We start from the raw sequence: 14,745 nt of genomic DNA, 5'->3' as shown, positions 1-14,745 counted from the left end.
TGTCCCAAGGTTGAACCATTTAATAGTATAAAAAAGAAAATAGTAGCCAACAATGCATGTCCTCGTATCAAACCCTTTCATTTTGCTCTACACCTAACTCATACTAAAGACAACTATTGCAGATGCATAAAATACATAATTAAATATTGACTGAGATCCCAATCGTAGCAAGGAACCAAGCTAGACGAAGCAGATACATAGTTGGCCAGTTGGGAATCGGTGAGGGGAAAGGGCTCAGGAGACGCTGCAAAATTATCACAACAGAATAAAGCAAATACATTACAAAAGTAGCTAATAGTTTATTTTTCTCTTAGACAATATCATCTTTAACCTTCATGCAAATAATGATTGGAAATACACTAATTTTCAAGCATGTTTTGGTTAACTTTTCCTTCAACTTACCAGTATTTGTTGGAGTGTTGCTGGTTGCGGCCAGGGATCCTGTGTGGTTTCGGATGAGATTATCTTGGGCTGACGGAAGGCCTGGAGCTGACCATGACAAAGTATTGTATCCTGAAAGGGTCTGCTGCTGGTGGTATTGTTGTGACGGTGGAGGTGGAAGTGGTGATGGATGGCTGATCGCTGTATTTTGACCAGAGAATGAATTATCTGTAACTGGTTTGACAGGTGGAGTACTCTGTGAGGTAAACATTTGCCCATATGGGTCACCAGCAGGCAGAGAGGGATATGAAACACTAGGGTATGCAGCATTAGAAACAGTTGACATAGCATAATGACCACAAGTGGAGGGAAATCCCTGAGAAGCAACAGAAGAGTTGACAGAGTACGAGGCTGAACTATTGTAGTGATTCACAAAAGAGGAGTAGGGCGAGGAGGCACTCGTATGCAAATGAGATGCTGGCGAAGCAGCACCTGGGAAAGATCCTGGTGTGGAGCCCACAATATGTGGGGCAGGAGGACCCCTGCCATACATCTGCTGTGCTCCTGGTTGTTGGTTTACCGTGCTGGGAGTCACCACATTTTGTGTTGATCCTGAATAGAGACCAGAGTAGTAATCATCACGCTGGGTATCCAATGGCAATGAGGTCATTTTCCCAGGTCCTTGAGAGTAATGTCCTGAGGGAGCAATATAGTTCTGATGATACAATCCATACCCAGATGGAACTTGCATTTGATTCTGTGCTGGACCTGGAAAAGAAAACAAGCACTTATAGGGATGGGCAAAGAAATAACTAATTTTTAAACATAGTTCCCACCTTAATGGTGACCCAGTTAATTTCCTTCTCCATAATTCCAACTCATAACAGAAGATATACTGTTACAGACCCACTGTGGTAGTGAGCCTCCAAGATGGCCCCCGTGATCCCTACTCCTGTTATTCACACCCTTATGTATTCCTCCCTCACAATGTACAAGGACTGGTCTGTGTGAGCAATAGTATACAGCAGATATATCACTTTCAAGATTTGTCCAGTCTTGGGCTCTAGCTGTCCTTCCCTCAGAACACTCAGTGTGGAAGAAGCAGGCTGCCAAGCTATGAACAGTCTCACAGAGAAGCCCATGCAATAAGGAACTGAATTTTCTGCATGACACCCAAAGAGAAACTGAGGCCTCCTAACACCCATATCAGTGAGCTTACCAGAAGATCTTTCAAATTCAGTAGTCTTGAAATAACTATAGCCAACTAACGGCTTTACTTTCAACTCATGAGAGACCCTGAGCCAGAACCACCCAGCCTGGCTACTCCCAAGTTTATGTCCCTCAGAAAAGAGATAAATATGTGTTATTTTAAGTTGCTAAATTTTGGAGTATGTTGTTATGCAGCAAAGGCTTGAACCACTGTGCCAGCCTGGTTACAATTTTTTTTTTTTTTTTAAGAAAAATTTGCATAGGCTTGGTGCCCATAGCACAGTGGTTACGGTGCTGGCCATATGCATTGAGGCTGGCAGGTTCGAACCTGGCCCAGGCCAGCTAAAAAATGACAACTGCAACAAAAAAATAGCCGGGCATTATGGTAGGTGCCTGTAGTCCCAGCTACTTGGAAGGCTGAGGCAAGAGAATCACTTAAGCCCAAGAGTTTGAGGTTGTGTGAGCTGTGATGCCATGGCACTCTACCAAGGGTGACAAAGTGAGACTCTGTCTCAAAAAAAGAAAAAAAAAAAAAAAGAAAGAAAAGAAAAGAAAAAATTGCATGTGGTAAATTTTCTTTCATTCTTAATAAAGTATAGCTTCATGGGTTTTGACAGATGCAAATGTATATGGTCATATATTCACCACCTCCATACCATGTACCATCAAAAATGTCCTCATGTAGACCCCGTTGCAGCCATTGCTGTTTTCTGTCCCTCTTATTCAGAATGTCATATAAGTAGAATCATAGCATGTATAACCTTTTGAGTCTGGCTTCTTTCACCTAGCTACGTTCATCCATGTTGTTACACAGATCAGTAGTCTATTCCCTTTTATTGCTTAGAAACAGTTGACATAGCATAATGACAAGTGGAGGGAATAGCTATTGTCGGTATGTGCCAGGATTATTTATACATTTCTCTGTTGTCAGACATCTGGATTATTTCCTTTGGTAGTTATGAATAAATCTGCTATATAAACATTCATATACTGGCTTTGTGTGAATACAAGTTTTCGGCCCACTTGTGTAAGTGAGGAGAGTGACTGTTGGTTCATATGTAAATATATATGAAAATTTATAACAAACTGCAAAACTATCTTCTAAGATGATGGTTATGTTTTTTATTCCCTTCAACAATGAATTCCCTTGTACCATATCTCTGCTAGCATTTGATATTTTTAGCTTCTTTATTTTAGTCACTCTGATAGTTATGTAGAGGTGTCTCCTTGTGATTCACTTTACATTTCTTTAATAGTGGGCATTGACCATCTTTTCATATTTTTATTTGCCATCCATATGTCTTCTTTGGCAATTATCTTTTGAGATCTTTTACCAAGTTTCAGTTGGATTGTCTATTTTCCTATGTTTGAGTTTTAGTGTTCTTAATATAATACTGGATATAAATTTTTAATTTTGAAAACTTTACTTTCTCAGTATTTTTTGTTACTGATTGTGCTTTTAATATAGGTGAGAATTTATTATCAAACCCAGATTCCTTTAGATAATTTTCTCTTAAAAGTTTTTAAATTTATCAGGACATAGTGGCTCATGCCTGTAATCCTAGCACTTTGAGAGGCTCAGATGGATCAATTGCTTGAGCTTAGAAGTTCTAGACCAGCCTAAGCAAAAGCAAGACCCTATCTCTACTAAAAACAGAAAACTAACCAGGGGTTGTGGCTGGTGCCTATAGTCCCAGCTACTTGGAAGGCTGAGGCAAGAGGATGACTTGAGCCCAGGAGTTTGAGGTTGCTGTGAGCTATGATGACGTTGCACTCTACCCAAGGTGAGAGAGTGAGACTCAGTATCGAGAGAGAGTGAGAGAGAGAGAAACACTCAAACTTACCTACGCAAAATCATCAAAATTAAACAACCTGCTGCTGAACAATTATTGAGTCAAGAATTAAATTAAGATAGAAATCAAAAAATTCTTTGAGCTAAACAACAAAGGGCACACAAACTATCAAAATCGTTGGGACAGAACAAAAGCATTTCTCAGGAAAATTCATAGACTTAATGCCTATGTCAAGACAGAAAGATAGAGACCAGACACAGTGGCTCATGCCTATAATCCTAGCACTCTGGGAGGCTGAGGCCAGGGGATTGCTTGAGCTCACAAGTTCGAGACCAGCCTGAGCAAAAGAGAGAACCTGTCACTATTAAAAATAGAAAAACTGGAGGAGGAGCAAAATGGAGGCTGAGTAACAGCTTCCTTGCAACTGGGCACAGTGAGTCTGAGGAGACAAGCGTCCAGGCATCTCTGGCTGGTGGGATCTGCCGATAAACATCCCTTTGAGGACACAGGGAGTCAGCAAGAGACTTATGGACCCCAGGAGGAGGACAGAAGCAGTGGAAAACTGGACTCATCGAAACCCTGGTTCAGAGGCACGGCAACTTAAAAAGAGCAAGAGGAAGTGAAAGGAAAATTAGGGCAAGGAAACAGATAAAAGAAATCACTCATGAGAAAGAATCAGCAGAAAAATCCTGGCAACATGAAAAACCAGTCCAGAGCAACATCCCCCCGCCCCCAAAGGACCATGAGGTAGCTAGCTACTGTAGAGGAGTCCACCTATAAAGAAATGTTAGGTATGATAGAAAGGGAATTTAGGATACAGATAATGAAAACAATGAAGGAAATGATGGAAACAATGAAGGAAACGGCTAATAAAGTGGAAAATAACCAAAAGGAAATCCAAAAAACAGAATCAAATTAAGTGATGAACAATATGAAGAATATAGAAAGGATATAGCAGAGCTGAAGGAATTGAAGCAGTCAATTAGGGAACTTAAAGATGCAATGGAAAGTATCAACAACACATTAGACCATGCAGAAGAATCTCAGAAGTAGAGGACAAAGCTCTTGAGATAACTCAGATAGTTAAAGAGGCAGAAAAGAAGAGAGAGAAAGCAGAATGTTCACTGACAGAATTATGGGACTTTATGAAGCGTTCTAACATACGAGTGGTAGGTATACCAGAAAGGGAAGAAGAATGCCCCAGGGGAATGGAGGCCATACTAGAAAATACTATAAATGAAAATTTCACAAATATCACCAAAGATTCTGACACACTCCTTTCAGAGGGATAACAGACTGCAGGTCGCCTCAACTCTAACCAAGCTTCTTCAAGACACATTGTGATGAACCTGTCCAAACTCAAGACAAAAGAAAAGATTCTTCAAGCTGCCAGGAATAAGCACTAGTTGACCTACAGGGGCAAATCCATCAGGGTGACTGCAGACTTCTCTAATGAAACTTTCCAAGCAAGAAGGCAATGGTCATCTACCTTTAATCTACTTAAACGGAACAATTTGCAGCCCAGAAGTCTATATCCTGCTAAGTTAAGCTTTAAAATTGATGAAGAAATCAAATCATTTACTGATATACAAACATTGAGGAAATTCGCCACAACAAGACCAGCTCTACAGGAAATACTTCAATCTGTTCTACACAATGACCATCACGATGGATCAATAGCAAAGTAAGAACTCAGCAATTAAAGGACAGAACCTAGCTTCCACTCTGATGCAAAAGATAAGACTAAGCAATGGACTCTCACAAAATAAGATGAATAGAACACTACCATACTTATCAATTATCTCAATAAATGCTAATGGCTTGAATTGCCCACTGAATTCAAGAGGCATAGATTGGCTGACTGGATTAAAAAACACAAGCCATCCATTTGCTGTCTGCAGGAAACACACCTTGCTTCTAAAGACAAATTAAAACTCGGAGTTAAGAGTTGGAAGACAATTTTTCAGGCAAACAGAATTCAGAAGAAAAAAGGAGTTGCAATATTATTTTCAGAAACATGTGGATTTAAAGCAACTAAAGTCAAAAAAGACAAAGATGGTCACTTTATATTGGTCAAGGGAAAAATACAACAAGAAGACATTTCAAGTCTACACATTTATGTGCACAATTTAAATGCTCCCAGATTTTTGAAACAGACCTTATTCAGTCTGAGCAATATGATATCCTATAATACCATAATAACCGGGGACTTCAACACTCCTCTTACAGAGCTGGACAGATCCTCTAAACAGAAATTAAACAAAGATATAAGGGACTTAAATGACATCCAGACTATGCTTGATAGATGTTTATAGAACACTCCATCCCAAAGATAAAGAATATGCATTCTTTTCATTGCCCCATGGAACATTCTCCAAAATTGATCACATCCCAGGACACAAAACAAACCTCAACAGAATCAAAAGAATTGAAATTTTACCTTGTATCTTCTCAGACCATAAGGCACTAAAGGTGGAACTCAACTCCAACAAAAACATTCAACCCCACACAAAAGCATGGAAATTAAACAACCTTCTGTTGAATGACAGATGGGTGCAGGAAGAAATAAAACAAGAAATCATTAACTTCCTTGAGCATAACAACAATGACGACACAAGCTACCAAAACCTGTGGGATACTGCAAAAGCAGTTTTGAGAGGAAAATTCATCGCTTTAGATGCCTACATTCGAAAAACAGAAAGACAGCACATTAACAAACTCACAAGCCATCTTACTGAATTGGAAAAAGAAGAACAATCTAAGCCTAAACCCAGCAGAATAAAAGAAATCTCCAAAATTAAATCAGAGATCAATGAAATTGAAAACAAAAGAATCATTCAGAAAATTAATGAAACAAGGAGTTGGTTTTTTGGAAAAAAAAAAACAAATAAAATAGATAAACCTTTGGCCAGACGAACTAGAATAGAAAAGTAAAATCTCTAGAACCTCAATCAGAAATGATAAAGGGGAAATAACAACTGATGCCACAGATATACAAAAGATCATCTCTGAATACTACCAGAAACTCTATGCCCAGAAATTTGACAATATGAAGGAAATTGATCAATATTTGGACACACCCTCTCCCTAGACTTAGCCAGGAAGAAATAGAGCTTCTGAACAGACTGATTTCATGCACTGAGATTAAAGAAACAATAAAAAAGCTTCCAACAAAAAAAATGCCCTGGTCCAGATGGCTTCAGACCAGAATTCTATCAAACCTTCAAGGAAGAGCTTATTCCCATACTGCAGAAATTATTGCAAAAAATTGAGGAGGACAGAATCTTCCCAAACATGTTCTATGAAGCAAACATCACTCTCATACCAAAACCAAGAAAAGACCCAAACAAAAAGGAGAATTTCAGACCAATTTCATTCATGAATACAGATGCAAAAATTCTCAACAAAATCCTAGCCAATAGATTACACCTTATCATCAAAAACGTCATACATCATGATCAAGTACATTTCATCCCAGGGATGCAAGGCTGGTTTAACATACACAATTCCATAAACGTTATCCACCATATTAACAGAAGCAAAAATAAAGACCATATGATCTTCTCAATAGATGCAGAAAAAGCATTTCATAAAATCCAGCATCCTTTTCTAATTAGAACACTGAAGAGTACAGGCATAGGTGGCACATTTCTAAAACTGATTGAAGCTATCCATGACAAACCCACAGCTAATATTTTATCGAATGGAGTAAAACTGAAAGCTTTTCCTCTTAGAACTGGAAACAGAAAAGGTTGTCCTCTGTCACCATTACTTTTCAACATAGTGCTGGAAGTTCTAGCTAATACAATTAGGCAAGACAAGGAAATAAAGGAAACCCAAGCAGGAGGAGAGGAGGTCAAACTGTTTCTCTTTGCTGACAACATGATCTTATACTTAGAGAATCCCAAAGACTCAACCACAAGACTCCTGGAAGTCATCAAAAAATACAGTAATGTCTCAGGATATAAAATCAACGTCCACAAATCAGTTGCCTTTGTATACGCCAATAACAGTCAAGATGAGAGGCTAATTTAAGGACACAACTCTCTTCACTATAGCTTCAATGAAAATGAAATACCTAGGAATATACCTAACAAAGGAGCTGAAGGACCTCTATAAAGAAAACTATGAAATCCTCAGAAAGGAAATAGCAGAGGATATTAACAAATGGAAGAACATACCATGCTCATGGATGGGAAGAATCAACATCATTAAAATGTCTATACTTCCCAAAACAATCTACCTATTCAATGCCATTCCTATTAAAATACCAACATCGTACTTTCAAGATTTGGAAAAAATGATTCTGCGTTTTGTATGGAACCAGAAAAAACCCCGTATAGCTAAGGCAGTTCTTGGTAATAAAAATAAAGCTAGGGGCATCACGATACCAGAGTTTAGGCTGTACTACAAAGCCATAGTGGTCAAGACAGCATGGTACTGGCACAAAAACAGAGACATAGACATTTGGAATCAAATAGAAAACCAAGAAATGAAGCTAGTATCTTACAACCACCTAATCCTCAACAAACCAAATAAGAACATACCTGGGGGGAGAGACTCCCTATTCAATAAATGGTGTTGGGAGACCTGGATAGCCACATGTTAAAGACTGAAACTGGACCCATACCTTTCTCCACTCACAAAAATTGATTCAAGATGGATAAAGGACTTAAAGGCATGAAACAATAAAAATCCTCAAAGAAAGCATAGGAAAAGCACTGGAAGATATTGGCCTGGGGAGACTTTATAAAGAAGACTGCCATGGCAATTCCAACAACAACAACAAAAATAAACAAATGGGACTTAATTAAACTGAAAAGCTTCTGTACAGCTAAGGAGACAACAACCAAAGCAAAGAGACAACCTACACAATGGGAAAGGATATTTGCATATTTTGAATCAAACAAAAGCTTGATAACTAGAATCTATAGAGAATTCAAATTAATCCACATGAAAAAAGCCAACAATCCCATTTATCAGTGGGCAAGAGACATGAATAGAATCTTCTCTAAAGAAGACAGACGAATGGCTTACAAACATGAAAAAATGTTCATCATCCCTATTTATTAGAGAAATGCAAATCAAAACCACCCTGAGAGACCATCTAACCCCAGTGAGTATGGCCCACATCACAAAATCTCAAAACTGCAGATGCTGGCATGGATGTGCAGAAAAGGGAACACTTTTACACTGCTGGTGGGACTGCAAACTAGTACAACCTTTTTGGAAGTATGGAGAACCCTCAAAAAAACTCAAGCTAGACCTCCCATTTGATCCTGCAATCCCATTACTGGGGGCATCTACCCAGAAGGAAAAAAATCCTTTTATCATAAGGACACTTGCACTAGACTGTTTACTGCAGCTCAATTTACAATCGCCAAAATGTGGAAACAGTTTAAATTCCCACCAACCCAGGAATGGATTAACAAGCTGTGGTATATGTATACCGTGGAATACTATTCAGTCATTAAAAAAATGGAGACTTTACATCCTTTGTATTAACCTGGATAGAAGTGGAACACATTATTCTCAGTAAAGCATCACAAGAATGAAGAAGCATGAATCCTGTGTACTCAATTTTGATATGAGGACAATTAACAACATGGTGGGGGTGGCAGAAGGGGACAGCAGAGAAAGGAGGAGGGAGGGGTGGGGAAAGGAAGAGCAGAGAGAGGGAAGGAGGGAGATGGGTGGGACCTTGGTGTGTGCCACACCTTTTGGGGGCAAGACATGATTGTAAGAGGGACTTTACCTAACAAATGCAATCAGTGTAACCTGGTTTCTTGTACCCTCAATGAATCCCCAACAATAAAAAAAAAAAAAAAAGAAAAGAAAAACTGAGGCAAGAGTATTGCTGGAGTCCAAGAGTTGGAGGTTGCTGTGAGCTATGATGCGACTGCACTCTACAGAGGACAACAGCTTGCAACTCTGTCTCAAAAAAATACAAAACAAAACCCAAGATATCATGAAAACCTAGGATGAAATGTAGGCTATAATAAAGTGGTCTAACTCAGTGGTTGTCAACCTTCCTAATGCCACGACTCTTTAATACAAAAGGAACCAGATGTCCTTGGACGAAAGGCTGATTTTAGTGCTGGGAGGGAGTGTCCAAAAAACAAAAGAATGGTAGCAAAAGGGCACAGAAGCCAACCTGAATAAGCTTCCAATGGCCATAGCTGGAATAACCTAAACAAACAAAAAAAAAATTAAACACCAATACTACTGTATTATAAAGCCAAAAAATAAAACAAATATTTGTGAATTTATGATATTATAAATGAATGAATTTTAAAATGAGGTTAAAGAGGCAACTCTTCTTTCAAAAAATTCTAAATAATAAATGCTGATGGAATGAGGGAAAAAGAAATTACCATTAGAATTCTACAGTAATAGGTCTTGGTGCCTATAGTTCAGCACCTATAGCACGGTGCCTATAGCTCAGCGGCTAGGGTGCCTGCCACACACACCAGAGCTGGTGGGTTCAAACTCAGCCCAGGCCTGCCAAACAACAGTGACAACTACAACCAAAAAACAGCCAGGTATTGTGGCGGGTACCTGTAGTCCCAGCTACTTGAGAGGCTGAGGCAAGAGAATCACTTAAGCCCAAGAGTTTGAGGTTGCTGTGACGCCAGGGCACTCTACCAAGGGTGACAAAGTGAGACTCTGTCTCAAAAAAAAAAAAATTCTACAGTAATAAATGCTGCAAGTGAAATTCACTGAGGAAAGCTAAAATTAGGGAGTAAAATTTTAAGATCAGAATAGTAGAGTCACTTCAAAGTATCTCCCCAAGAATATTTATTAATTACTGTGGTGATTTTAACATATGCCTACAAATCATTTGATACACATCATTCCCAGAGGTAGAGCTCAATTTCCTTTCTTTCAAAAGTAGGCTGGTATTAAATGAATCATTCCTAAGGAACAGAGTAAGAAAAGGAAAAAAATAAATTTGTGGAGGAAAAACTTGACAGACATTCCCTGTGGACAGAATATTTGTGTCCCTCAAAATGCTTATGTTGAAGCCCTGACATCCAAATTCACTGTATTAGATGGTGGGGCCTTAGGTTTAGATTAAGTTATAAGGAGAGGATCACCATGATAGACTTAGTGCCCTTACCAAAGAGATCTTTTCATGTACACAGAGCAAGGATGGGCCATGTGAGTACACAGCGACATGGCAGAACGGCACTCCATCATAAGAAGCTGATCAGATTGGTGCCTGAATGACTTCTAGCCTCTAAAACATTTAAGAAAATAAATGCCTATTGTTTAAGCTGCCCAGTCTATGATATTTTGCTATAGTAGGCCAAGCTAAGATACCCCCCTTTATAAAATGGCCATGACATGTAATGTTCATCTTTGTGGATGTATTCTTACTAAAAATACCCCAGTCTAATCATGAGAAAGTATCAAAAAACTCAATGTAGTATGCTTCAACTATCAAGGTCATTAAAAAAAAAAAAAAAACTGTTGGACAGTTCTAGAACAAAAAAAAAAGACATTAGTGGAAAAACTGGTGAAATACATTAATAAAAAAACTGTAGTTCAGTTAATTGTATTTCACTAATGCTAATTTCCTAGTTTTAATAAATTTATCATGGTTTTATAAGATGTTAACATTAGAGGAAGGTGAATGAAGGGTATTTCACTTTCTGTACTATTTTTGCAATACTTCTGTAAATCTAAAATTACTACAAAACAAAACATTATTCAAACATCAGTAGAAAAAGGTGACCAACTAAACTAATTGTATGACAAAATTTTTTAGACAAATACCAAGCACAGCCAGAGTGACTTTCCTAAAAAGACAAATCTTATGTTATTTGTCTTTTTTTTTTTTTTTTTTGAGACAGAGTCTCAAGCTGTTGCCCTGGGTAGAGTGCCATGGCATCACAGCTCACAGCAACCTCAAACTCTTGGGCTAAAGTGATCCTCTTGCCTCAGCCTCCCAAGTAGCTGGCACTACAGGTGCCCGCCACAACGCCTGGCTATTTTTTAGTTATAATTGCCATTGTTGTTTGGCAGGCCCGGGCTGGATTAGAACAGGCCAGCTCTGATGCATGTGGCTGGTGCCTTAGCCACTTGAGTTACAGGCGCTGATCCTATTTGTCTGTCTACTGCCTTCCAAAGGTTTCTCTTGCCATCCAAAAAAAATGCAAATTCTTTAAAATTATGTGTAAGATGTATGTCCATGTCCTTATCTCTGGAACCTGTGAATATGTTACTTTACATGGCAAAGGGAATTAAGGTTGCAGATGGTACTAAAGTTGTTAATCAACTGACCTTAAAATGGAGATTAACCTTGATTACCCACCTGAGCTTAACATAATCACCAATATCCTTAAAAGTAGAAGAGGGGAAAAGAAGTCAGAAGATGTGATTACAGAAGAATCCCCAGAGTGGTGCAATGTTGCTGGCTTACAACAAGGAGAAAGTGAGCCATGAGCCAGAGAATGTAGGCAGAAGCTTCCTAGAATAGGAATGGAATTAATTCTCTCCTAGATCCTCTAGACGCAGGCATCCTCAAACTTTTTAAACGGGGGGCCAATTCACTGTCCCTCAGACCGTTGGAGGGCCGGACTATAGTTTAAAACAAAAAACTATGAACAAATTCTTATGCACACTGCACATATCTTATTTTAAAGTAAAAAACAAAACGGGAACAAATACAATTCACACCGCTTCATGTGGCCCGTGAGCCGCAGTTTGAGGACACCTGCTCTAGAGGGAAATGCAGCCCTGCAGACACCTTGATTTTAGCCCAGCTGAACTTCTAACCAACAGATGATAAATTTATATTGTTTTAAGTCACCAATTTGTGGTAATTTGTTACAGCAGCAAATAGAAAACTAATACAAAGGCCCTTCATGATCTGACCCCAGCTTCACTCTCCTGCTTCATCACTCTTCATTCCATCCTATAATTTTCTTTTTCTTTTTTTTTTGAGGCAGAGTCTCACTATGTTGCCCTCAGTAGAGTACTTTGGTGTCACAGCTCACAGCAACCTCAAACTCTTTTGGGCTTAAGCGATTCTCTTGCCTCAGGCTCCGAAGTAGCTGGGAGTACAGGTGCCTACACAATGCCCAGCTATTTTTCTTTTTAATTGTTGTTGCAGTTGTCATTGATGTTTACAGGGCCCGGGCTGGGTTTGAACCTGCCACCCTCGGTGCATGTATGTGGTCAGTGCCGTAACCACTGTGCTATGGGTGTCGCCTGTTCCTATAATAATTTTCAACAAGTATGCCTTAACATAACAGTATATACCACAAATCCTTCACACACCTCTGCCTAAGCTTCATAAGAAAATAAAATTTAATTTTGCTACAACTAAGGATGCCTTCTGACATGGTTAAATCAAAGAGAGAGAACTCTGAGCTAGAGGGAAGAAGTACAATTTGTCCCAAAAAAGCCAACAGCACAATATCTAGTAAGACTGTATGCTGCAGCTTTGCCTGAGGAGGCCCTAAAAGAGGTTGGGGCAGAATAAAGTTTCACTTTAAGATGCCTTTTAAAGGCTTCTGAGGAAGATCAAGTGAAAACAGGACACATTTTAAAACTTGCTTTAAAAAAAAATCCAAGTCTGACTTGGCGCCCATAGCTCGGTGGTTAGAGCACCAGCCACATATACCGGCCCGGGGCTGCTAAACAACGACAACTACTACAAAAAAAAAAATTGTCTGGTTTTGTGGTGGGCACCTGTAGTCCCAGCTACTTGAGAGGCTGAGGCAAGAGAATAGCTTAAGCCCAGGAGTTTGAGGTTGCTGTGAGGGCAACATAATGAGACTCTATCTCAAAAAAATAAAATACAAGTGTTCAAAGTTTAATGCTGTCAAGATTACCACAAAATATGTAAACACTAAAGTAGTCAAGAGTATAAAAAGGCTAACAATCATCATTCTATACACATCCTTACCACACTAAGTGTTTTTTGAGCCATGCTTCCTGACCTCTGAATTTTCAGACTCTTTTCTCTATCTGGAACCTTCCAAAATTCCCTCTTCCCCCTTTTGCCTGCCAACTCTTTACTTATTCTTCATATCTCAGCTCAGCTCTTCTAGAAAAGTATTCTCCAGCCCTACAAATACATGGCTGCCTAACGTTGCTTACACAGTATCTTGGACTCCTCCGACAAAGCTTTTCACATGGAATATAATTATCTAATCATTAAACAGTGCAACAGAAAAACTGCAGCTAGTTTGCTCTTACCTCTATCATATCCCCAAAGTTTACAGCATAGTGGCTGGCTCATGGTTCAGCGCCTGTAACTCAGCGGCTAGGGTGCCGGCCACATACATGGGGGCTGGAGGGTTACAACCCGGCCTGGGGCCTGCCGAACAACAATGACAACTACAACAAAAAAAACAGCTGGGCGTTGTGACCAGCGCCTGTAGTCCCAGCTACCTGAGGCTGAGGCAAGAGAATCGCTTAAGCCCAGGAGTTGGAGGTTGCTGTAACGCGACAGCACTCTATGGAGGGCGAAATAATAAACCTCTGGCTCAAAAAAAAGAAAAAAAATTTAAAAAATTATTATGGCTCGGTGCCTGTAGCTCAAGCAGCTAAAGCGCCAGCCACATATAACAGAGCTGGGGGGTTTACATCCAGTCTGGGCCTGCCAGACAACAATGACAACTACAACCAAACAGTAGTCGAGCATTGTGGCGGGTGCCCATAGTCCCAGCTACTCAGGAGGTAGGGGTAAGAGAATCACTTGACCCCAGGAGTTTGAGGTAATTATGAGCTAAGATGACATTACACTCTACCCAGGGCAACAGAGTGAGACTGTCTCAAAAAAAAAAAAAAAAAAAAAAAAAATTTATTCTTGGCCTCAAGTAAAACATTCAGAATAAAAGAGATAAACAGATGATTCTAAAACATTATGTACTCACTAGAACCAATCTGAGTTGAGAAATGAAAGATTTTTAGCAAACAGTCTATGCACCTTTTCAATGGAGCTGCTTAGCTGGTTAGTCTGGTTGATATCATGTACTAGCTAGCTAAAGCCTCTGATTTTCTATAAACCTCTATGCCTTCCTCAGCCAGACTAATTCATCTGAAAACTACCTAAAGGATATATCCATCTCATAATTTTTCAGAAACTAGATTTCCGCCAAAGGAAAATTGACTCTATTCCTGCATTAAACAAATCTGACACAAATATCAAAATTCATAAGGCAAGTATTTCATGAAATGTCTAATCACTGTACCAAAAAAAAATCATGCCGGGTGAGGTGGCTCATGGTTGTAATTATAGCACTCTGGGACGCTGAGGCAGGTAGATTGCTTGAGCTCACAAGTTCGAGACCAGCCTTAGCAAGAGCAAGAGCCCGTCTCTAAAAATAGCCAGGCATTGTGGTGGGAA

General features: G+C 39.3%; 1 protein-coding gene across 5 annotated transcripts in view; it reads right to left on the bottom strand.

Annotated features, from left to right (window-relative positions):
- Nucleotides 1-14,745, bottom strand: part of SEC24B (SEC24 homolog B, COPII coat complex component) — a 110,601-nt gene that overhangs the window by 85,773 nt on the left and 10,083 nt on the right. For all 5 annotated transcript variants that reach the window (XR_008374903.1, XM_053564641.1, XM_053564700.1 and 2 more), the window contains exon 2: nucleotides 403-1,149. Coding sequence is in view for 4 of the 5 variants with exons in the window: in XM_053564641.1 (XP_053420616.1) it covers nucleotides 403-1,149 (747 nt within the window). In the remaining variant the exon portion in view is untranslated. The remainder of the gene's footprint in view (nucleotides 1-402; nucleotides 1,150-14,745) is intronic.

Source organism: Nycticebus coucang, chromosome 1 (genome assembly GCF_027406575.1).
Source record: "Nycticebus coucang isolate mNycCou1 chromosome 1, mNycCou1.pri, whole genome shotgun sequence".
In the NCBI taxonomy this organism is placed as follows: Eukaryota; Metazoa; Chordata; class Mammalia; order Primates; family Lorisidae; genus Nycticebus; species Nycticebus coucang.
This window is presented reverse-complemented; position numbering and strand designations above follow the sequence as displayed.